This window comes from Petaurus breviceps, unplaced genomic scaffold (assembly GCF_028583685.1).
Source record: "Petaurus breviceps papuanus isolate PSGF00001 unplaced genomic scaffold, PetGlider_PUasm1.0 90667, whole genome shotgun sequence".
Classification (NCBI taxonomy): domain Eukaryota; kingdom Metazoa; phylum Chordata; class Mammalia; order Diprotodontia; family Petauridae; genus Petaurus; species Petaurus breviceps.
Window position 1 is genome coordinate 3,073,771 of NW_027187302.1, and position 23,105 is coordinate 3,096,875.

Sequence of the window (23,105 nt, forward strand, 5' to 3'; positions counted from 1 at the left end):
TCTGAGACCTGCAATCTTTTAGTGTCGCCACTGCTAGGTCTTGTGTGATTTTATTTGTGGTACCATAATATGTAATTTTTTTTTCTTCTTGCTCATAATAGTTTGTCCTTGAACTGGGGAATTTGACCATAATATTCCTGTGAGTTTTCCTCGTGGGATCTCTTTCAGGTTGTGATTGATGGATTTTTTTTCTATTTCTACTTTCTCCTCTTGTTCTGATACTTCAGAACAATTTTCTTTAATTATTTCTTGTATTAAGATTCTTTTTTTAATCATAACTTTCAGGTGGTCTGATTATTCTTATGTTTTCTCTTCTTGATCTGTTCTCCAGATCAGTTGTTTTTCTTGTAGATGTTTCACATTCTCTTCTATTTTTTCATTCATTATATTTTGGGGTTTTTTTCTTGATCTCTTATAATTTCACTGGCTTTCCCTTACCCAATTCTGATTTTCAAGGAATTATTTTCTTCCGTAAGATTCTGCATCTCAGGGTGGCTAGTTGGCACAGTGAATAGAGCACCAGCCCTAGAGTCAGAAGGACCTGAGTTTAAATCCAGCCGCAGACACTTGACACACTAGCCATGTAACCTTGGACAAGTCACTTAACCCCAATTGCCCTGCCTTCCCCCCTCCAAAAAACAACCCCCCCAAAAAAGGAAAAGATTCTGGATCTCCTTTTCTATTTAGTTGACTTTCTTTTCTTGGATTATTCTTATTTTTTCTTTTTAGTTTTTCTTCAGTCTTTTTAAAGTCTTTTTTAGGTTCTTCAATGAATTCTTTTGGGGCAGGTGATCATTTGACATTAATGTTTGGAGTAAAAGAGGGTTTTTTTGCTTCAGTATCTTCCTCTGAAGATGAACCCTGGTCTTCTTTACTCCCATAATAGCTCTCTGTGGTTGGATTCTTTCTCCTTTGCCTGTGCATTTTTTTTATAATAGTTTAATTTTTATAACCACCTTTTGTCTTGGTGCCTCTGGCCTTACATTCTCTTCAGTTCTCAAACCCTTTGACCTTGAACTCAAACCATGATGTCCAGCCTCCTGTAAGTATCCCCAGCCAATGGTGTCCCCACCCCACTGCTTCTGCACTCACCAGGCATGCTCTGGTTCCTTCTCGACCCCACTGCTTCTTGCAGCACAGCTGGGTCTGCCATTCCTTGTCAGTAGAGGTCCTCCATCCTCCCCAGCTCAGATGCCCAGCTCCCCTCACTGTCCCAACAGCAAAAGCTTCTGTGGCTGGGGCTGAGGCAGCCTGCCAACCTAGCTAACCCCAGGGCTTGCACTTATTGTTTTAAATGGTCCCTAGCCTGGTGGTGTTTAACTCTTCGCAAGGACAAAACCTATCCTGGGATTCTTCTTCAGATCTTCTCCAGTTGTCCCAGGAGGGCCGAAGGTTCTGCCCCTACTCTTATTTATATTTTCACCACTCTGTGTTCCTGAGGTGCTGTTTTCTCTCTTTTGAGGAGGAAAATCTTGAGAGCTTTACATTTTCTGACCTACTCTGCCATCTTCCCAGAATCCTCTCCCAAATAGACTTATCTATACTCATACCACCCCATCTAGGGTAACCAGACAAAAGGGGGGATCCACTTCCACCCAGACCTGTCTGACTAAATCACAATGCTCCAGAATCTACCAATTCACTTAAACTAGAATTTCTTTACCTTTTGGTCAGATCTGAGTTTTCCCAGTGGGGTGCATCTGCCCAAGACTTCATCTTATCATCAGCGCTGCCCTTCAAAGGCTGTCTGGATAAACCTACAGGGGCTGATTTATGAATGAGGAAATAGGAAAGGGAAAAACCATAGTCCCAATTCAATAACTGATTATCAGTGTAAGAGAGAAATAATAATATCTCTCAAAACACTGGTAAATGTTAATCCTATCACAACTGACAGCCCACACACCTATATACAGCATCTAGTCAAAATAAATGCAAGGTAGCTTAGAAGGGAGGACACTAGCAGCTGGGGGATCTGGATAGGCCTTATGTAAGGAGGAAACAGAAAGAGGGCGTATATCATGGGCCTGCTATAAGCCAGGCACTGTGCTTTACTGCTGGCACTTTACAAATTTTACTTCTTTTGTTAATGTTGCTGTAAGAAGGTCATGCTTGAGCGGGGACTCAGATTTCTCAGAAAGTTGGGAAGATACATTTCTAAAATTAGAGGCTGGTACTGTGGAGGGAGAGAGACTGATCTCAGATTACTTGATTCAGGTGAGGAATATTGCTGTGGAAATTCTATTTCTTGGGCTGGTGGTTGTCTTGCTTCCATTTGAGGGGAGAGGCAGGGGTATGAAAACAAGGGGGATGAGAGGCTGAAGTCTTAGCTACAGGAACAAAGCCTAGAGGTCCTCCTGGCTGGTAGGGGGACACATCAGTTCCAGGCTCTACCCAGTTCATTGAGTAGGCTAGTTAGCATGCGAATGGCAGAGAGCAAAAAGAGTATTAAAGGAAAAGGAAAAAGGTCTGTCCATCTAGTCTAAACAAGGTCCTCTAAGGGATCCCTGGCTTTCTTAGTCATGTTTGCCCTGAGATCTAACAGCAGTCTTGGGTCAAGGTAGTTCCTTTCCCCTTTAGAAATATAGGTGAAAGGCAGCTAAATAAAGCCTAAGGAAGAGGGCAGTTCTGCAAATTACCCATTTACTGTCATGAATCTCCCAGTATCTCTAACAGATTCCTTAACTTTCCTATGCACACAAATCCTTAACCTAGGATTGGTGAATGTTCAAAAAAAATAATTGTACTTAATATTTTCATCATGATATTTGGTATTTTATTTTATGCATTTAAAAATATAATTTTAAGAGGGCATAAGCTTCACCAGACTGCCAAAGGTTTCTTAGCCTGTATGAAGTTATTTTTAACTTGGCCTCTGGGGAAAGAGTTGAGCACGGGGTCACCCTGCCTCCTTATGGATAGTCCTGGGAACTGCACTCTTCCCTTCTGCCCCTCCCCCCCATCCCTGACTATTTTGCTACTATTCGTTCAATAAGCATTTATTAAGCTCCTGTTGTGTGATAGTAAAGAGGAAATGTGGCATGATGGATATTACCAACCTTGAGTCAGGAAGCCCTGGGTTCAAGTTCTGCCTCTGACACATACTAGTTGTGGGTAATCTTAGTGTTCAAACAACTCTCCCAGACTATAAATCTTAGGATAGGTACACAGATCTGCATTGGTAGAGGGAGTTGCCTCACTGGGAGTTCCAAGTACCAATGGAATCACAGGTCCACTAAAAAAAATGTGCTGATCACTATGGAGACAAAAAATCAAAAACAGAAACATAAGAGTCTTTGCACTCGGGCAGTTTATATTTTATTTCAAGGAAACACCATGAACACAGATAAGTAAATACAGTGTATTTGGGGACTGAGGAAATGAGGGTGTTATCAATTTAGAGAAATCCACTTGTCTTCTTATTCCTTCCCTCTCTCTGCCAATTCCTGGAATAGGAGTAATATTTCAGTTCCTATCCCACCCCCTTCAGCAGAATTTCCCAACAATTTAAGATAATTGTGGTTCTGGCAATAGTGTGGGGCTGGTTATGAAAACTGTTGAAATAGTATGGTAATCTTAGCCATCCTGATGTCCATAAAGCTATTCAAGGAGCATGAACACCCATCATCACTGGGTAGGTACATTGGAAGTTACAAAGCAGTCCGTAGGGTAAACACACAAAATCACTCAGTACTTTCATTGGAATTTAGAAGACAGTGTCTCACCACATCTCAAATCTCAGGCCCTCCCTGTGCCATACTTGGACACACCCCTTTTTTTGTTTATTTATTGGCTTCCAAATCAAGACCAAGACCATTTTTCATAGGATGCAAGTAGATGAGAGATCTGGCTTGGCAATGTCTTTTTTTTTTTTAATTAAGAAATCTTGGTTTGTACAGGGTTATGCCCTTGGATAGAAGCCTCAGGGTGAGGCTTTTTTTTTGGTTTATCTACTCTGTTTGCTCTCCTTACAGATAAATAGGCCTTCTTGGTAGGGTGCCATTTGGAAGATGTCTTCAATCTAGTCAACTGTGGTTTGTCTTTCCCTAGCACAGATGTAAGCTATGAACATAGTTAAGCCAGAAATACTAATTCTAGTTCTATGGGGAATACTGAGAGTGAGAAAGGAATCAGTAGTGAAAGGTGTGAATTCTAAGACTGGATTTCAGAAAGAGCATGGAAAGAAAAAGGGGCTAGAAGGCTGAAAGAACTGGGTTCCAAACCCGAAATCTGCTGCTTAGTGCTTCTATGTCCTTAAAAGAGAGGTGGTACAGTAGATTGGGCACAAGGCTTGGAATTAGAAAGACACTTACCAGCTGTGTGACCCTGGGGAAGTCATTGAGGCTCTCTGTGCCTCAGTTTCCTCATCTATAAAATGGGCATAATAATAGCACCCCCCCCCCACGACAGTGTTATAGTATGAAGATAAAAGAAGTTAACACATGTAAAACACTTTGTAAAACTTAAAGCTCTATATAAATGTTACTATTATTATTAAATCATTTTAACTTCCCTGAGCTTTTGTTTCTTTTTAATAGTATTTTTTTCAATTACATATAAATATTATTTTAAAATTATTTTTTATAAAATTTTGAGTTATAATTTTTCTCCCTCCCTACATTCCCCCCTCCAAGATGGTAAGCTATTTGATATAGGTTATATGTGTATAATCATATAAAACCTATTTACATATTAGGCATGTTGTGAAAGAAGAAATCGTCTGCAAAAGAATTATAGTTTGCAAAAGGGAAAAAACATGAAAAAATAAACAAAGTCAAAATAGTATGCTTCCATCTATATTCAGACTCCACCAGTTCTTTCTCTGGATGTGGTTAGCATTTTCCATAATGAGTTTTTTGGTATTATCTTGGGTCATTGTATTGCTGAAAAGAGCTAAGTCAATCATAGTTTATCATCATACAGTGTAAGCTTTCATTTCTTTATGGAGTGTTCTTTAGTTTATGTTCGGTCATTTTGTAAGTCATGTCCATTTTGCAGTCATATCTGACTCTTTGTGATCCCATTTAGGGGTTCCCCAGAGTGGTTTTTACCATTTCCTTCTCCAGCTCATTTCACAGATGAGGAAATTGAGGCAAACAGGGTTAAGTGACTTGCTGAGAGTAACATAGCCAGTAAGTGTCAGGCCAGATTTAAACTCAGGAAGATCAGTCTTCCTGACTCTGGGCTGGGCATTTTACACATTTGCACCACTTAGCTGTCTATGGAGAGTTGTAATTTGCTCCAACAACTCTGACTCTATGACTTGATGAATCCAGATTTATTCTACATTTCTCCCTTCTCACACTCTAATTCTACCAAACTGTGCTTGCTTTTTTTTTTTTTTTTTGGTAGTTTGAAGTTTAACACAAAAGAAAATGTGCAAAGCATTTTACTCATTTTCTCAAATGAGATAATATGTGTAAAGTGTTTAGTACTGGGCCTTTGCTCATGGTAGATGCTTAATAAAGGCTTATTCCCTTTCCTCTTCACCCCTCCCCCACCCCTAGCCCTTTTTCACTTCCTCATGCTGCATGTGCATTGGTGATCTTGACGGCCACCTGAACTGATCTCTCACCAAAGATATTGCGATTCTTAGAGGAACCATTATGAGCAATTGCAGCACAGTAAGATCTGTCCCACATCAATATCACTTCTGAGTAAGCTCTTTGACCTTGTGCATCCATAGTTTCCTGAATCCACTGGGCTGCATGTGGTTTATCTTCTCGTTGCTTCTGTAGCCAATGTTGGGCATCAAGACCTAGCCCTTGAGTTATCTTTGAACCGTACTGTCAGTGTGTCTGGGTTTATGCCAGTGTTACTTAATCTTGACCTATAGATCTCAGATGAACTTTGGGGTTCTGTTCTTGACTATTTTAGGCTTCATGAGGGATCTGAGGGCAGGAATGTGACTGTCAAAGAAATAGGAAAGGGAGAAGGAAAGACAAAGAGTAGGGCTGATTTCCTTCTTGCTATGCTTCCCATGCAACACACCGTCTGCCATCTTCATGTCTTTGTTTTGGCTGCTCCCCAAGCCTGGAATGCACAACCACCTCACTTCTACCTTTCTGTTTCCTTTAAACTATGCTAAGGCACAGTCTGAGATGTATCCTTTCCTAATCCTATCAGCTTCTAATGCCTTTTTTCCTGCCCCCCTACCCACTGCCCCATAAATTTACCTTACATTTATTTTGCATATATTTTTAATGTATTTGTTAGCTCCTTAAGGTCAAGGGCTGTTTCATTTTTGTCTTTGTGTACCCAGGGCTTCATAAATGCTTGTTAATTGATTGGTTGATCTACTTTTTATAGTCAGAACAATTTTCAGTACATTTTTTTGAAGACCAAAGGCTGTCACATTAAAACCACAACCTGCCTGTGGTTCTGTGTGATAGGAATACAGTAGAACAAATTGTACACAGAGCCCTTTGTTGCTGTCTCACAAGCATAGTCTGAGCCCAATAGCCCCACTCTAGAATCCCCAGTAGGATCACAGTTATATAGATAGACCTCAGGCACCGAGACAAGACAGGACTGTATAGGTTTTCTGTATCAGAGCCCATGCTGCCCTCTCCATGCTTATACAAAATGCAGTTCTTTCAAGTCAGTAGAATGTACATTCCTTGAAGGCACAGACTATTTTGCTGTGCTTAATAAGTATTTGGTGAATTTTTGAATTGAATGATGTTAACAACGCATGTAAGGAGGCAACCCAGAGCAAGTTACCTCCTTGCTGGTTTACAAAAGGACTCTGAAGGAAAACCCCTCCCACTTTGTAGAAACCAGGGATCTACAAGTGTGGAACATTGCATAGAATGTCAGCTTTTAATATACTGAATGTTCTGTTAACATTTTTCTTTTTTTAAAAATTTTTGTTATAAGGGACATATATATATATATAAACACACACGTATGCTTATATATAAGCTTCCTTCTCTGAAGGAGAAAGGGCTACAAAGGGAAATTTTGGTGATATAAAAACAAAAGATAACAAGAAAAATCTGTTTCTTTGAAGAAAAAAAAAACACATCCCCTAAAATGACTTTCTAGTAAAATGGTTCTTAATCTAGAGTCTGCAAACTTGCTTTTAAAAAAAATTCTGATAATTGTTTTTCAATATAATTGCTTTCTTTTTAAGCATATCTATTTTATTTTATGCATTTAAAGATATTCACAGAATGGTCTGTAGGCTTCACCAGACTGCCAAAGAGTGATACAAAAAAAGGTTAAGAACTCTTGCCAAGTCAGCACAGGTTGGCACTCCACAATTATAATATGGCCTGACTGCCCTTAGGAACTTTTAGTGAGATATAGCTTTTAGAATTGAACTGAGATCTAGTCTACCAAAGTGTGGAGGCCCATAACCAGAAAGTTGGCCACCAGGTGATGAGAGAAAGGGGGAGATATATATACCAGCCAATGCAGAGCACAGAAAGGAGGAGAGGTGGAATGAGCCTAAAGAATCACAACAGTAACAATAATGAAAAGAATCCCTCAAGAGGGTGTGAGTATGAATGTCTGTGGGTGTGAGGGTTCCTTATGAAAGGGAGGAAAAAACCAACCTTGGCAAATTCTTTAGACTGCATTTCTGGGGGAATTCCCTAACTATCTTCAGTATTTAATTAGTACCTGACTAGCTATGAACACAGGCTTACAGCATCATGTTACCTTTTTGGTTTCAGGCCGTCCTCCTCCATCCACGGAAATGCCTGCTGGTGACTATCCATTCATAGTCACAGCTGATGATGGGCAGAAGGTCCCAGTTGTTCAAGCTTATGCATTTGGAAAATATCTGGGGTACCTAAATATTGAATTTGACAATGAAGGAAATGTAGCCACGTCACATGGAAATCCTATCCTCCTGAACAGCAGCATCCAAGAAGGTATGTGAGATTGGGGAACTGGCATGGGTGGGGAATTTTGCCAAGTCCTGAGGAAGAGGAGGGAGACTGTTTTTCCTGCTTTGTTATTTCAAAACAGAAATACTAGAAATCTATTAAGAAATTAATTCTTCCAGACCACTGAAATCTCTCTTCCTCTCTGTTAGCTACACCTGCTGCTTTCTTCCACATTTTAAAAATGTTTAACTTGGTTATTGAAACTCACATCTGGTTAATTTTTAGTTGATTTTTTTCCAGGTAAAAGTAGTATCACCACTGAGGAAGATAACATGACAGAACCTTTCACTTAGCACTGAAAAGTCTAACAGAACCATTGAATGACTGGCATGGTCAACATATGATATGAAGCCACTGGTCCCCAGTAAAGAGTATCACCTCTTAGAGTTTTCATATTTAAATTTTTTCCTTGGTTTTAGTTTTTATGTTCTTTTTTTTTGGGGGGGGGGGGAGCGGTGTACTCTATCTTTACACTCCCAGCCCACACAGATTAATGGACCATGACCAGTTTCTAGAAGACAGATTGGGATGAGCAACATTACCTTGGGACCTCAAGTTTATAAACTCCCCATCCTTCAGTTTATCAGATAACTAAGAACTAAGTGATCAGAAGGTGTAAACTACCCACTCTCAAGATTTCTGATAATTTAGAGATTAGAAAAGCTTACATAAAAGGCTGGTTCTTAGCATGTCCTAACTTGCCCCAGTCATCAGTGGCCTGCCCCAAAATGGTAGTAAGTTCGTCTTCACACTTTCACTACTATACCCTCTGCCTCCTAAATCCCTCTCCATCCCATAGAGTGGGTGTACCCACAGTCTTTAGGGTCATTAATCCTATTACTCCCCCTTCCCCATGTACACACTCCCCAGTTCTTCTGTACATTTCCATATCCAACACACATCCTAACCGTAAGTGAAAATTTTTCTACTGGGCTGTTGATCGTTGTTTTCTTACATTTTGCTTTCATAACCTGCACTTCTCTTCCCTTTCTCCCTCCTCATACCCACTGTCTAGAAAAGGGAGGAACAGGAAGTCTATAGGAGGGCACAAGATGACGACTGGTCCAGAACAAGGGTGGTAGCAGGATCTGTCCCTCCTTGTACAGTTGCTATTTTTCCATTTTCTGTATCCTACTTAGGCATCTTGAAATATGAAAGGAGGAAGGGAGAGTGAGGTATACACTTGAGCTATAGCTACAGTGATAATGCATAACAGAAAGTCGGGACTGGAAGCAAAAATTTCTCCTGCCTTTTTTCCCCACTTGCAAGAGCAGAGTTCAGTTGTTAGCCTTAATGTTATTCAGTCATTTCAGTTGTGTTCTAGTCTTTATGACCTCATTTTGGGTTTTCTTAGCAAAGATACTAGAGCTGTTTGCCATTTCCTTCTCTAGCTCATTTTACAGATGAGAAAACTGAGGTAAGCAGGGTTAAGTGACTTGCCCAGGGTCACACAGCTAGTAAGTGTCTGAGGCCAGCTTTGACCTCATGAAGATGATTCTTTCTTACTCCAGGACTGGCATTCTTTGCCCTGTGCCACCTAGCTGCTCTGACAGCACTAATAACACTGGGCAAACATTGGAGATCCCTTTTATATTTATCATAGGTATCGTTGTCTGCCCTACCATTTCTTCTCTCTTTCCTTCTTCTGGTTCCGTATGTCCCCTCTCCCATATGACTAGGGCTTGCCAGTGGAAGAAAGTTTTGCATAGTGGTGTAAGTGAAAACACTGGATGGTGGAAGGAAAGAAGATGGGAAGGGAACAAGCATTTATAAGTGCCTACTATGTGCCAGACACTGTGCCAAGCACTTTACAAATATTATCTCATTTCATCCTCACAAAAACTCCAGGAGATAGGTGAATATAAATATGAGGAAACTGAGGCAAATAAAGGTTAAGTGACTTGTCCAGGGTAACACAGCTATGTCTGCATCCAGACTTGGATTCGGGTCTTCCTTTCTCAAGGACCAGAGTTCTAACCCCTTGTACCACCCAGATGCCCCTGCCAGAAGATCCACACTTAAGTCTTGGCTCTAACATTTACTTAGCCGTGTGAAGCCAAGCAAGTCACCTTATAGCTCAAGCCTCAGCTCCTTCATCTGTAAAATGGAATTGTAAGATCATAAATATATATTCAGTTCAAAGCCCTTGTTTTACAGAGAGTGGACAGAGAGCTAGCCCCAAGTCAGGAAGCCCCAAATTCAGGTGCCCTCACTGATACATCTTGGCTCTTTTATTGGTTTTTGTTTGGTTTTGGCTTTTGGCTTCTTTAAGTCCCAACTAAAATCCCACCTTCAATAGGAAGCCTTTCCCAATTCTATTTAATTCCAGTGCCTTCCCACTGTTAATTATTTTCTATTTTTCCTCTATACAGCTTGATTCGTATGCATTTGTTTCCATGTTGTTTCCCATAATGTTGTTGGGACAGTCAGGTGGCATAGTGGATGGAGAACTAGACCTGGAGACAGGAACACTGGAATTCAAATCTAGCCTGATACTTACTGTGTGACCCTGGACAAGTCATTTAGTTGCTACTTGCCTCAGTTTCCCCATCTGCAAAATGGGGACAATAATAGCACCTACCTCCCAGGGTTGTTGTGAGGATCAAGTGAGATAATAATTGCAAAGCACTTAGCATGGTGCCTAATACATAGTAATTACTATATAAATGTTAGCTATTAACTTGATGATGACTCCCCTATTAGATTGCAAGCTCCTTGAGAGCAGGGACTGTCTTTTGGCTCTTTTTGTATTCCCAGTACTTATCACAGTGCCTAGCATGTAGTAGATAATAAATGTTTATTGAGCAATTGATATTAATTATGAAACAAATAAAAAGGAATTTCAGCAAAACATTACATATTGACAGTATTCTATTTAAAAATACAATCATTTTCCTATGCATTCTTCTCATTCTGTATATTGCCTTACTCTGATATGTCTACATATATGTCCCTGTTCTATCCGATGAAGCTACCATCAGAACTATCAATCAGTTTCCTCATCAAGTCTACATACCTCAGGCTGGTCTTTATCTTGGATAACACCATATCATTAACTGGATCTCATCCTTCCAAGCCCCAACTATCAATCACAATAGACCCTGTAGTGTTCCTGAGCCAGGTGCTGTCAAACTTTATTTTTTAGTTTCACCAGCTCTGGCTGATAGAAGGGCAGAATATCTATCTTCAAAGTTTTATTGTCCAGAATTACTAGGCTCAGCCTTAAAATCTCTCTTAGTCCTGGAACTGTCAGGTTTACTTGCACCTTGATTGTTTCCAGCACTTTGATGACATTAATCAGTCTTTTTTAAATGACATTTTACTTTTGGGACCAAATATAGTATGCATGTGGCACCTAGGTGGCGCAGTCAATAGAGCACCGGCCCTGGAGTTAGGAGGACCTGAGGTCAAATACGGCCTCAGACACTTAACACTTACTAGCCTTGTGACCTTGGGCAAGTCACTTAACCCCAATTGCCCTCCAAAGAGCAAAAAAAAAATATATATATATATATATACACACATATATAAAGAGAGAGAGAAAGAGAGAGAGAGAGAGAGAGAGTATGCCAACAGGCACATGATGATCAGTTTGATGTGATCTCAAGAATCAGACCTGGTGTAATATCAATGAACCAGCTCTAACCACAGGATCTATTTCTCTTCTAGATCCAACCATAAAAGCAGAAATCAACAGGTGGAGGGTAAAATTGGACAATTATTCTAAGCAGGAGTTAGGGAAAACCATCGTTTATCTGGATGGCTCCACAAAATCCTGCCGTTTTACGGAATGCAACATGGGGAATTTGATTTGTGATGCTATGGTAAGTGATGCCTCCAAAATGCCAGTCCATGATTTTAGTGTCTTGTGATTTGCAATTGAAGTACGTGGCATTGGAGAAGTTTCTTTTTAGATATGTGTGTGTATTTTTTTTTTTTGCAGTAACCTGTAAGTAAACTCTCAGGACATTGTGCCAGACTGGCACAGTTTGAGTGTTCATTGGCACTTCAATTGGGCTGTTATAACATTGAGCACAAACAGAAAGATTCATCAGTAGTTATGGAAATAGAGTCATTGCTATTTAGGACATATGTTAAAAAAAAACTATCCTTTTGAGAATTTGACATTGGTTTTGTCAAGATTTATTTTCCATTTGTAAAAATGATTTGAATATACACAAAAGGCCTATGTGAATATTACATAGGCATTGCTCAGACTTAAATTGGTTAGGTTTAGCTATCTAAAAGTCAAGTGGTCCACCCAGTATTTTTGCACTACCTCTGTGGATTTGCTTTCAGAAATCCCTTTGCTTGATTGAAGAACAGCACTTTGCACAGATGTAAAATATTAAAAGAGAAAGGGTAATTTTTCTAGTAAAAATGTCGTTGCTGAAGAAATAGAGGACTATGGGTTTTGGAACACTGCAACTAGATTGATTACCCCCTATGAAAGGAGAAAACATGTGTCTCCAGAGCACAGAAGAGAAAGTAGCTCTTTCAGCTCATACCTACAGAGAAACTGAGAGCTGGCATCCTATGCTCATGATGGCCCTATCTTTCTTTGCTGAGACTTATATAATAGAAGGGGCATTATAATAGCACCCTTATTAGAATGCCTAAGGATTTAGCCAAGACTTTGTGATCCCACGTGAAGAATGAGCAGAGTAGTCCTGTAGAGAGGTCATCCAACCACAGGCCTGGCAGAAATGAAGAGTTGGAGGATGTCCATTAAGTTGGCTTAACTCTAACCCAGGCTAAGAATGGGAACTGAGTACTTGTGATGGAGCTTCTTCAGAGGAAGGCACAGAATATGCAGTTATCTGCCTGGACTCCTCAGAAGAAGGCACTGAATACAAAATATCAGATAAGAATCAAATCTCTATTATATGTAAGCTGCTTGAGAGCATATTTTTTTCTTTCTTTGAATCCCTACTGCTTAGTTTTGAAACATAGTAGGTGGTTAATAAATGCTAATTGACTTGACTTGAAGAAGGAGGTGCCTGACTGAATTCTTCTGGTCAGTAGAGTATCACCTAAAGGAATACTTTATTAAACCCTAAGGGCCTGAAAGTATTCCAGTGACTCCTCAGACTGAACAGAATTCTTCACTGTTTCTAAAGAAAACACAAAGGTCTCCCATACTAAATGGAGAATGTTATTCTTTAGGCTTTGGAGCTCCTACTAGGTGTTTCTTCATAAATCTCTCTGATTCAATTCAACAAGCATTTATTAAGTACTTACTATGTTTCCAGGTCCTGGGATATATGCTAATAGTAAAGCGATAAAAATTAAAGAGTACCAGTCCTCCAGGGCAATGCCCCCATTCCACTGGGAGGAAACTGCAATACATAAATAAGTATGTATAAAGTAATTTCAGCAGCTAGAATACAGGAAGAGTATAGAATTAGGAGAAGACTTTTGTAGGAGGTGGAGCTTGAGCCGAGCCTAGGACCTATGGGTTCCAAAAGGCAGAAAGGAAGAGAGAGAGCCCTCCAGGAATGGGGCACAACCTGAGCCAAGACACGGGGGCAGGATGTAGGGGAAGGATTCTCGAAGGGGCAAAAGTAGTTTAGTTTCTGAGTTTTGTGCCAGAAGAGTTTCTGGGGTCTTCACTGAGGAAGAAAACGCGCAAGTGTTTGAGATCATTTTGTGCTCCTGTTACAGATTAACAACAACCTTAGACATCCTGATGAAATGACTTGGAACCATGTTTCCATGTGCATCCTGAACTCAGGAGGCATTCGAGCCCCCATTGATGAACAGAACAATGGTATATTCTTCCAGCTGGCTTTCTGTCTTGGGAATGTGGTTCATCTTGTTGCTACTGCTAATGGCTCCATCTTGGAGAAAGCTACCTAACTTCAGGAAATCCAACCCCAGGAGGATCATAGGGCTTAAAATTGGAAAGGACCTTAGAGCCATGAGCTTTTCATTCAGATATCTAATAATAACAATAGTTAATATTTGTATAGCTACCAGGCACTGTGCTAAGTATTTTATCATTATTATCTCATTTCATCTTCACAATAATCCTGGGAGCTAGGTGCTATTGTTATTTCCATTTTACAGATGGGGAATTTACCAACAAGAGGTTAAATGACTTGTTCAGGGTCACACAGCTAATGTCTGAGGCCAGATTTGAACTCAGGTTTTCCTGACTCCAGCTTGGACACGCTATCCACTGCACTACCTCTCAGCCCCAACTACTAGAAAAGAGAAGACAGTTATATTTCTGGGGTAGTTGAAAAGCTGAGCCATGGTGCCCAAGGGCAGAGAATAAGAGTAGAGGTCCTCCCAGAGCTCCTTTCCATCTTCAGGATTGGGTGATTCATGGCAATAACTGTTAGGGTACAAATGATGCTGCTTTCTGTTCCTCTCTCTTTGCCATTCTTTTTATCATTCCTATCCCCCGCCCCCAGCACTAAGGAAATGTTCATCTGGGGCTTCTTCAAACTGATCCTCTGTTGATGTCACTTGTGATCCCTCCACACAGGTACCATAACATGGGAAAACCTGGCTGCTGTGTTGCCGTTTGGGGGCACTTTTGACCTAATTGAGTTAAAAGGCTCCACTTTGAAAAAGGCCTTCGAGCACAGCGTGCATCGCTATGGCCAGTCCTCTGGAGAATTCCTGCAGGTGGGCGGTAAGTTTTGCACCCTCTCCATCTTGCCTGTCTCTGAGATCATGATTTTAGAGGTAGACTCTCAGATCATCTAGTCTAGAATATCCTTCTCATCTTATAGATGAGAAAACTGAAGCCAGGAGAGGCAAAGTGATTTGCCAACGGTCACGACCCATGACAATAGGAACTCTATATCCTGACTGATCAGTTCCCTTTCTGCCACACCATACACCTCCAGCCTGTGAACTCTAACCCTGGCTTTCTGCTGTCAATATACCTTGTGACTGGCCTTTCTTTTTTGTCTTTCGCTTGCTTTCTATAGAGAACAGACCCTGCCATGTTACATGAGGCAAAGCTCCAGTCTCTCATTGAAGGAATGTTTATTGGTGTTCCAGGATCTCTCCTTTGAGCTGGAAACCCAAACTTGACATAAGTCAACTTCCTTTGAAAAAGGACCTTTTTTTTAATGCTATCCATCCCCAGAGAAAGAACTAAAGGTTTTGGAATACAGATTGAAGCATACTTTTTTACATTATTTTTCTTGAGATTTGGGTTTTGGGTTGTTTTTTTTTTTTTTGGTCTATGTTTTCTTTCACAACATGACTAATATAGAAATATTTTGTATGACTATACATGTATAACCTATATTGAATTTCTTGCCTTATTAATTGGGAGGAAGGAAGAGTTTTGGAACTCAGCTTTAAAAACAAATGTTAAAAATTGTTTTTACATGTAACTGGGGAAAAATAAAATACTAAATACATTGTTTTAAAAAGAAATTTTTAAAAAAGAAAATCTTAAAAAAAATTCAGGGTTTAAAATTTTTTTTAGTTCATATGAATGATATTAGGATCATAGATTCTTAAGGAATATTATCTTGTCTGATCCCCTCAATTTATAGATAGGGAAACTAAGATCCAGAGATTAATTGACTTGTTTAATGCCGCACAGTAAGTGACCAAACTGGGATATGAATTCATGTCTTCTAACCCTAAATCCAGAGATGTTTTCACTGTAACACACTGACATTTCAAGATCACTGGATGATGTTTTTATTTTATTTTATTTTTTGCCTTTTTGGAGGGCAATGGGGGTTAAGTAACTTGCCCAAGGTTACACGGCTAGTTTTTTTGTGCGGGTGTTAAGTGTCTCAGGCCGGAACCCAACTCAGGTCCCCCTGACTCCGGGGCCAGTGCTTTTAATCACTGCACCACCTAGCTGCCCCTGGATGATGTTTTGAAATCCATTCCATTCCCTTATTTTGTTTCTAATTATTAATGACAAGAGGATTCTCTCTAGAGAAACTCAAGTCTTTCTGGCTTTGAAACTGGCTCTCTTTATCCGCTATACAACACTGCAGTATGTCTGTCTTTCTCCCTCCTCCCCTCCCTTCACATACACACAAACACACACACACACACACACACACACACATACATATAGTCTCAGAGTCCATGTGTGTCTGTGTGTATGTATGTACATACAGAGTCCCAAAAGTCTTAGTGCAGCTTAGATTTTAATAAGCTTAAACTGCACTAAGATTTGGGGGACATACTATATATTTTTAATTTTTTACTATTGTATTTTATTTTTACATCATCCTCATTTCACTGATATTCCTTTCTTTCCCCTACCCAGAGAGTCATTTATTAGCAAGAATAAAGAAAAAGAGGAGTGTTTCAGCAAAATTAACCAACACATTAACTGTGTTTGAAAGTATATGCAGTGTTCCATATTCATAACTCCCACACCCTACCTCTGCAAAGAAAGGAGGGAGGTAAATTTTTTCTTCTTTTGTGGATCAAATTAGTCATTATATTTGAAAGCATTAAGAATTAATAATAATCATAAAATACAGCATTTGTTTTTCCATTTACATTGTTAGTAGTCATTGGGTACACTATTCTCCTGGTTCTGTTTTACTTCATTGTGCATTGGTTCATATTTCTTCCTACGATTCTCTAGATTCTTTTTTGCTATTTTTTATTTCATTTACCACAATTTGTTTAGCTATTTACTTTTGTGCAACTCTAGTCACAACTTCACTTGGAATAGTTGTATGTTTCTCCACAACCCCCACCCCCATCTTCCAGTGCAATTTCCACTTAAGACATTGTCTGACTTACATTCTTCAGAAACCCCTGGATCCAGCAGTAACTTAAATACCCATCTTTTTCCTAGGAATCCGTGTAGTATATGATCTGAAACAAAGCCCTGGGCATAGAGTAACTAGTATAGATGTTCTTTGTACCAAGTGCCGAGTGCCGGCTTATGTGCCTCTCCAAATGGATGAGGTCTACAAGATTGTCCTTCCAAGCTATATCGCCGAAGGAGGGGATGGATTTCAAATGATTAAGGATGAATCCTTGAAGCATGATTCCGGTAAGCCCAAGTACCATTTTACTCTCAGCACACCTCCATGCATACATGGAGAATAGTACTTTGTGAAGACAAAACCAAAACCAGCTCATTAGCCTTCACCTTGGCTAGACTTGGCTGACTGCTGAGTTATTTAGGTTAAGAACAAAAAATCCACATGCAAAGCAATAGCTAATATTGAAAGTTTGCCAAGTTCTTTACATACATTTTTTTTTCATTCAAACCTTATAACAACCCTGTGAGGAAGGTATTATTATCTACATTTCATAGAATCATAGGAAGAGCCAGAAGGGACCTCAGGAACCATCTAGTTGTAATGGGAATTTGAAGATCTTCCTTGCCCCTTAATAGGCCTAGGGGGGAATTTGAAGACCTTCCCTGCTTTGAAAATAAACTCTGCCCCCTAAAAGGCTGAATGTAATCACATGGAGCCTATGGTGAGAGGAGTTTGCTAAAGGGTGGAGGAGAGCCACAGGAGCTGGGAGTCAGAGCTAGAGAAAGGTGGGAGAGGAGATCAGGCAAGAAGATAGAGAGGTTCGTGAGTAAATATTGATCTCATATTGATTTGTGGGAAGGCTAAAGGATAGTGTGGCTCTCTGTGTTGCTATGGTTTATTAGCTTCTTTGCTACTTTGATTTGATAGAATTGTCTTACTGGTTTGGAGATTTGGTTTTTTGGTATCTAAATAAATGTTTTGGTTCTATCCTCTATATGGAGAATCTGTTATATTTGTGATCGAGCACTATATGGGACTATTTATAGTCATAGTCAGTGCTGTAAATATTGCACTGGCACTACACTAGTCCGACCCCATTTTAAAGGAAAGCTCAGGCTCAGAGAGATAATGACTTCCTGAGGTCACCTAGCTAATGGAGGTTAGAGGCAAGATCTGAACCCAACTCTTTCTGATTCTAAGTCCAATACTATTTCTACTCTTCCAAACTTGTCTCTGAAAAGCCAGGTTTTCCTTTCTGGGTAATCTCACCTTGTATCTTAGCATAAATAGATCATATCAGGTGGAGAGATGATGAAAAAAAAAGAAATCTTTTTCCCCCCAGCACTTTCTTCCAAATGAAATAACATGAGAATCCATCCACAAGCATCTGTTAAGCACCTACTACCGTGTTTCCCCGATAATAAGACCTATCCCGAAAATAAGCCCTCCCCTTACTGTGTAAGATTCCTCTAAAATAAGCCCTCCCCCGAAAATAAGCCCTATTGAGCTTGCTACTGTAGTGAAGGTGATCCCCTGCGCTACACGCTACATTATGGTACCCTCTGTATGCACCGTCCCCCCCCCCCCGGGTGAAACGCACACCGCGCTCCGAGCTGCATCTAATCAGAGCTGCAGCAGTGAGCGCGTCATCCTGTTCTTTATTGAATTCATTATTGAATAAAGGTACATTTTTTTGTTAACATTTACCTGTTTATTAAATTTGCTGTCAATGTTCATTAAAATAAGCCCTCCCCTGAAAATAAGCCCTCTGGTGTTTTTCTGTCCAAAAAAATTAAAAAGACAGTGTCTTATTATCGGGGAAACACAGTATATGCCAGACACTGTTCTAAGCACTACAAATACAAATCAAAAAGTAATATAGTTTCTTTCCCATATGTACCTATAGTAAAATATGCCAGATATATACAAAATGAATTCTAGAAAGCAGTATTGAGAGGGCACTAATAGGTGGGGGAATTGACAAAGGTTTTGATGTAAAAGGTGGCACTTGAGCTGGGAAGAGGAAGAAAGAGATGGGCCATTTGAACTAAAATTTGGTTTCTAAGAGAGGAGTAGAAGGAAAGAAGAGTGACCTTGATGCCAGGGATGACTCCATGACGGGAAGGCTGGTAGTGTGTACCAGAGGGAGGAAGAGGTAAGGGGGAGAAGGACAAGTTCAAAGGAGAAGAGAACATGAAATCTAAGTCTTTTAAGTGCTATTCCACAAATAGTGGAAGGTTTTTCATGCCTTTCTCCCTCCACCACCAGCCGTGGTTCTGCTGCTCTACCCCAGATTTTCCAGGCCCAGGCTAAGGGATATTGGGAATTCTATGGACTACAACTACAGAGAGAAGAACATTCAAAAAGTTGACTGAACCCACCAGGGTCAAGACAAACATACTATTTCGGTCTGCCACATCATTTTAAGTCTGGTTTGCTCTGTGCTCCTCTGCCTTACATACATATTTCCATATCTACAGGCAAAGTCTCAATAGTGCATAGAGGACCAGCTTTAAGGACAGAAGATCAAGGTTCAAGTCTTGCCTCTGACACACACTAGCTCTGTGACCATGGAAGGTCATTTAACTTCTCCGTGACCCAAACAGCTTTCTAAGATTGAAAGTTACAAGGGAGTTATTGCTCTACATTGCTGGATAGAGTTTCCATACTAGGAGCTTCCTACACTGATGTAATCCCAGGTCAGGGATACTCAGTGACAACACATTCCTCATATCTGAACTACAGACTTTCCCAAGTATAATTCTACTGTGGTCACTACAATTATAGACACACACACACATATACACATATGTGTATATATACACATATATAATACATTATTTGTATTTATATATATATATATGTATATTTGTAGTCAAACTCCCACTTTCTCTCTTGCCCAGCTTCATTTTATGGATTAACTCATGACCCCCTGAAGGGGGTTCCTCTCAAGAGAAGTCCTCTTTGTCCTCTCAACACATTTAACCTTGGCCTAGTTCCTGCCCATATCCCTACAGGAAGGAGGGAAGAGGCAATGATAATAATAACAGTTTCTTCCACTCTTGTCTGTCCCTGCACTTTTCAGGTGGGCAAACTTTTCTTAATAATTTAATCCCAAGAAGAAGAATCAGAAGACTGATACACTTTCTACTGTTATTTCTAAGGTTATAGAAATCCTTCTTCAATGTCTAACTCTTTTTCTCCCTTGTTCTTTTTTGCTGCCCGTCATTTTCTGTGTTTGTTTTCTAGGTGACCAAGATATCAATGTAGTTTCTGAATATATCAACAAAATGAAAGTGGTTTATCCAGCAGTTGAAGGCCGGATCAAATTTTCTTCGGGCAGTCACCTCCAAGCAAACCTCTTCATCTTCTCCCTCACATTTTTGGCACTGAGTTTGGTTCTTTACTTGTAACTGAGTTTTTTATGAAATTTATAGAAGTGGGGGAAAAAATGATTGCTCTACAAGTGTTAAAAAAAAACCAGCAAACTTTGGACAGTGGTTAAGGTTCTGATTTGTGCTCAGTTACCTACCATTATGAAAGCCTACAGGTCTCCTTGAAGCTAATGAATCTTCCTGAATATTGTTACAACTCACTAACTCGGGAATGGGGGGGGGGGAGACAGGAAAGAGCTGAAAAGCAGTAGATAAACAAGAAAGACACAAGACAATAAGTGTGCCACACTAAGGTTACTAAAATTTATAGTTTTCATGTCTTAGGATTCAATGGGTAACAAAATAGCAAGAAATACTAAGCTGGTACCACTTCCCAGGCAGTTGAAAAAAATATAGATATTTTAAGTCAAGTAAAAATGATTCTCCTTTTCTATACCCAGACCAGGATGTCATTTCCAGAAGTGCAGATAATTTCAGATAGATGCTTCTCTCATCATCACTGTCAGTTGGTGTCTAGGGCACTGAAAGCATTATTTTGAGCCATACTCATTCAGTGTCCTTAGTGCTTGAAGCAGGTAGTGTATATATTATCTAGTTAATGTGATGCAAGTTCCAGGGCAATATTTTCCTTTAAAAAAAAAAAAAAGGCTTTGGATTGGAATGGCAGTGTGGCATAGTGAATATCTTTGAAGACAGGAAGAATTGACTTCAAGTTCTGCCACTAACATACTTAGCTATGTCGCCATGGGCAAGTCATTTAACTTCCCAGTGCCCTGAGCAGCTTCCTAAAATTTTAAAGTACAAAAATTTAAAGTAAAATTTTAAAGTCCAATCTGCTTTGGTAGAAGTAGTTTTCACACCAGGATTTCCTAGTGTGAAAAAAGTCAGACTTTTTTTTTTGAGACTTTTCATTACATTTCATTTGTATATATATATATATACACACACACATACATACACTCATATATATGTGTGTGTGTGTGTGTGTGTGTGTGTGTCTAAGCCATTGCATATGATTAGTAAAGAATACATATTTGAAGTAGGCTTGAAAACAGGCCTGCACCCATTCTCAATAAACACATACCAAGTTTTAAAAGACAGAATCATACTGATGACAAATTTTTGGCATCCTTCTAGATACATCAGTTTTGCCCCAGTAATTTTTCCCAGTCAGGGGAATTTTATGAACTAGATATGTAAAAATGTGTCTGTTTCAATTGTCTGGCTCCTTTTATCAAGGAGCCTAGCTCTCTGTTTGGCAAACCACATAGAAGATGTAAAAAGAAGCTATAACAGGGAGAAATAGGAGGAAAAAAAAGGGGGAAAAGCTGAATGACTGAGGACAGATCTACTGCACAGAGTAGAAGAGTGTGTCCCCAGGGTTAAGTATGTGCTGAATGATGCTGCTTACCAGTGAGCCCTATAAACAAAATAGAGACCAATGGTTTTCTAGTCTTTCAACTACCCAGTTTCACTTATGGGTACAATAAGATGTCTTGGAGGAGTTTCCTAGCAAGAATGAACCTGGGTTATCTAAACAGAGAAAAGAATCTGTCCTGTGCCCTTAATTCTCTAAGAAAGAAAGTTCCATTCAACCATAGTAGTCTATTGGTCTTGGTCTGGTGTCTGTTTAACCAGGGTGCTCAAGCTATATTAGGACAGACTATTGTGACCAAGTCCTGTGTCCACTGTTACAATCCTACAGTTAGGATTAAGTACCAAATGTAACTGGTAGGAGGTATTCAAAATTGGACAGTATGAATAGCTCTTAGGACACAAAGGATCAGATTTAGGGCTGTGACTTTAGAAGTCATCTAGGTCATCTAAGTCAACTTCCTCACGGTAGGGACAAGGAAAGTGAAAGCTAGAGGTGAAGTGACCTGCCCAAGGTAACACAAGGAGTAAATGGCAAAAACTGTTTTTCTTTTCACTCCTCCTTCCCATAGTGGAAGTACCAGGAGAGTAAAACAACTTTCCAAAAGGGCAGTCATGTTTCCTAACCTAGAGTGCTTGGAAGCTACATTGTCAACTTCCCAGCCAATCTATGTACACACCCATACCACTTGGGCAAGAAAAAATCTTGTAAGAAACCAGAATAGAAATAATGGCTCTGTAGGGAGGGGGAGAGTATAGGGAAGGGGAGATTGAGATGTGGAGAGACTGAAGTACAACTCCTATTAAATTCACTGTGATCCATCCGAGCAATTCCAGAAACACCAGGATTGGGGGCTTATTAAAAACATTAGTAACTGAGGAGAAGGATCAGGATAAGAGATTTTCTCTCTAAATAACTGCTTGCTCTGGCATTGTAATAGCCATTTAAGATGATACACATAACCAATTCAAGAGTAAGTAGGAGGGCGTGGCTAGGTGGCTCAGTGAATAGAGCACCAGCTGGAGTCAGGAGGACCTGAGTTCAAATGTGGCCTCACACACTTAACACAAAAACTAGTCATGTGACCTTTGGCAAGTCACTTAACCCCAATTGCCCTCCGAAAAGCAAAAAGAAAAAAAAAAAAGAAAGAGTAAGTAGGAAGCTTCCCCTGACTGAACAAGTGAGGAAATAGCTACTGATGTACATCATTTTGTCTTTTCCTTCCTGTGTCCAAATAAAAGAACCTAAATGAAAATATCCCAATCCAGATCTTAGCTAAAAACTTTATTTAAATAGGTTTGTGCACTCAAATAATGCTTTTCTGCATGTACATCAATTTAACAGTTGGATGAACAATTAATAAGGTCACAAAAGTTCAATATCTGAAAAAATTGTTTTAAGGTGTTCTCATTTCTTATTTTTTTTAATGGGATGATAAAATAGGTTAGACATTATTGAAGTCCATTAAAAATGAGATTTTGCACTTTTTTGAATGTAAAAAAATAAATTATTTTATGATGTATTAAAAATTGTTAAGTAGCATAGAGCACTTCGCAGATGTCATGTGCACTATGTATAAATTGCAAGCAATAAAGTTCATTGAGAACTAGTCTTGACTAGTAACTGCTATCCACAAAGTGTATGTGTGCATGTATATATGCATGTATGTGTAGCTTTGTATAGGTTTGTATATAACCATATACACATGTTCACACATGTGTAT

The 23,105-nt window shown here is 39.6% G+C and overlaps 1 protein-coding gene across 1 annotated transcript in view; it reads left to right on the plus strand.

The window, feature by feature from the left end:
* Positions 1-22,991, plus strand: part of NT5E (5'-nucleotidase ecto) — a 75,637-nt gene extending 52,646 nt beyond the window's left edge. Inside the window, exons 4-9 of the mRNA XM_069065099.1 lie at positions 7,680-7,880; positions 11,565-11,719; positions 13,560-13,665; positions 14,389-14,538; positions 16,699-16,899; positions 19,862-22,991. Coding sequence (XP_068921200.1) covers positions 7,680-7,880; positions 11,565-11,719; positions 13,560-13,665; positions 14,389-14,538; positions 16,699-16,899; positions 19,862-20,025 — 977 coding nt within the window. The 3' untranslated portion in view covers positions 20,026-22,991. The remainder of the gene's footprint in view (positions 1-7,679; positions 7,881-11,564; positions 11,720-13,559; positions 13,666-14,388; positions 14,539-16,698; positions 16,900-19,861) is intronic.
* Positions 22,992-23,105: the final 114 nt, after the last annotated feature.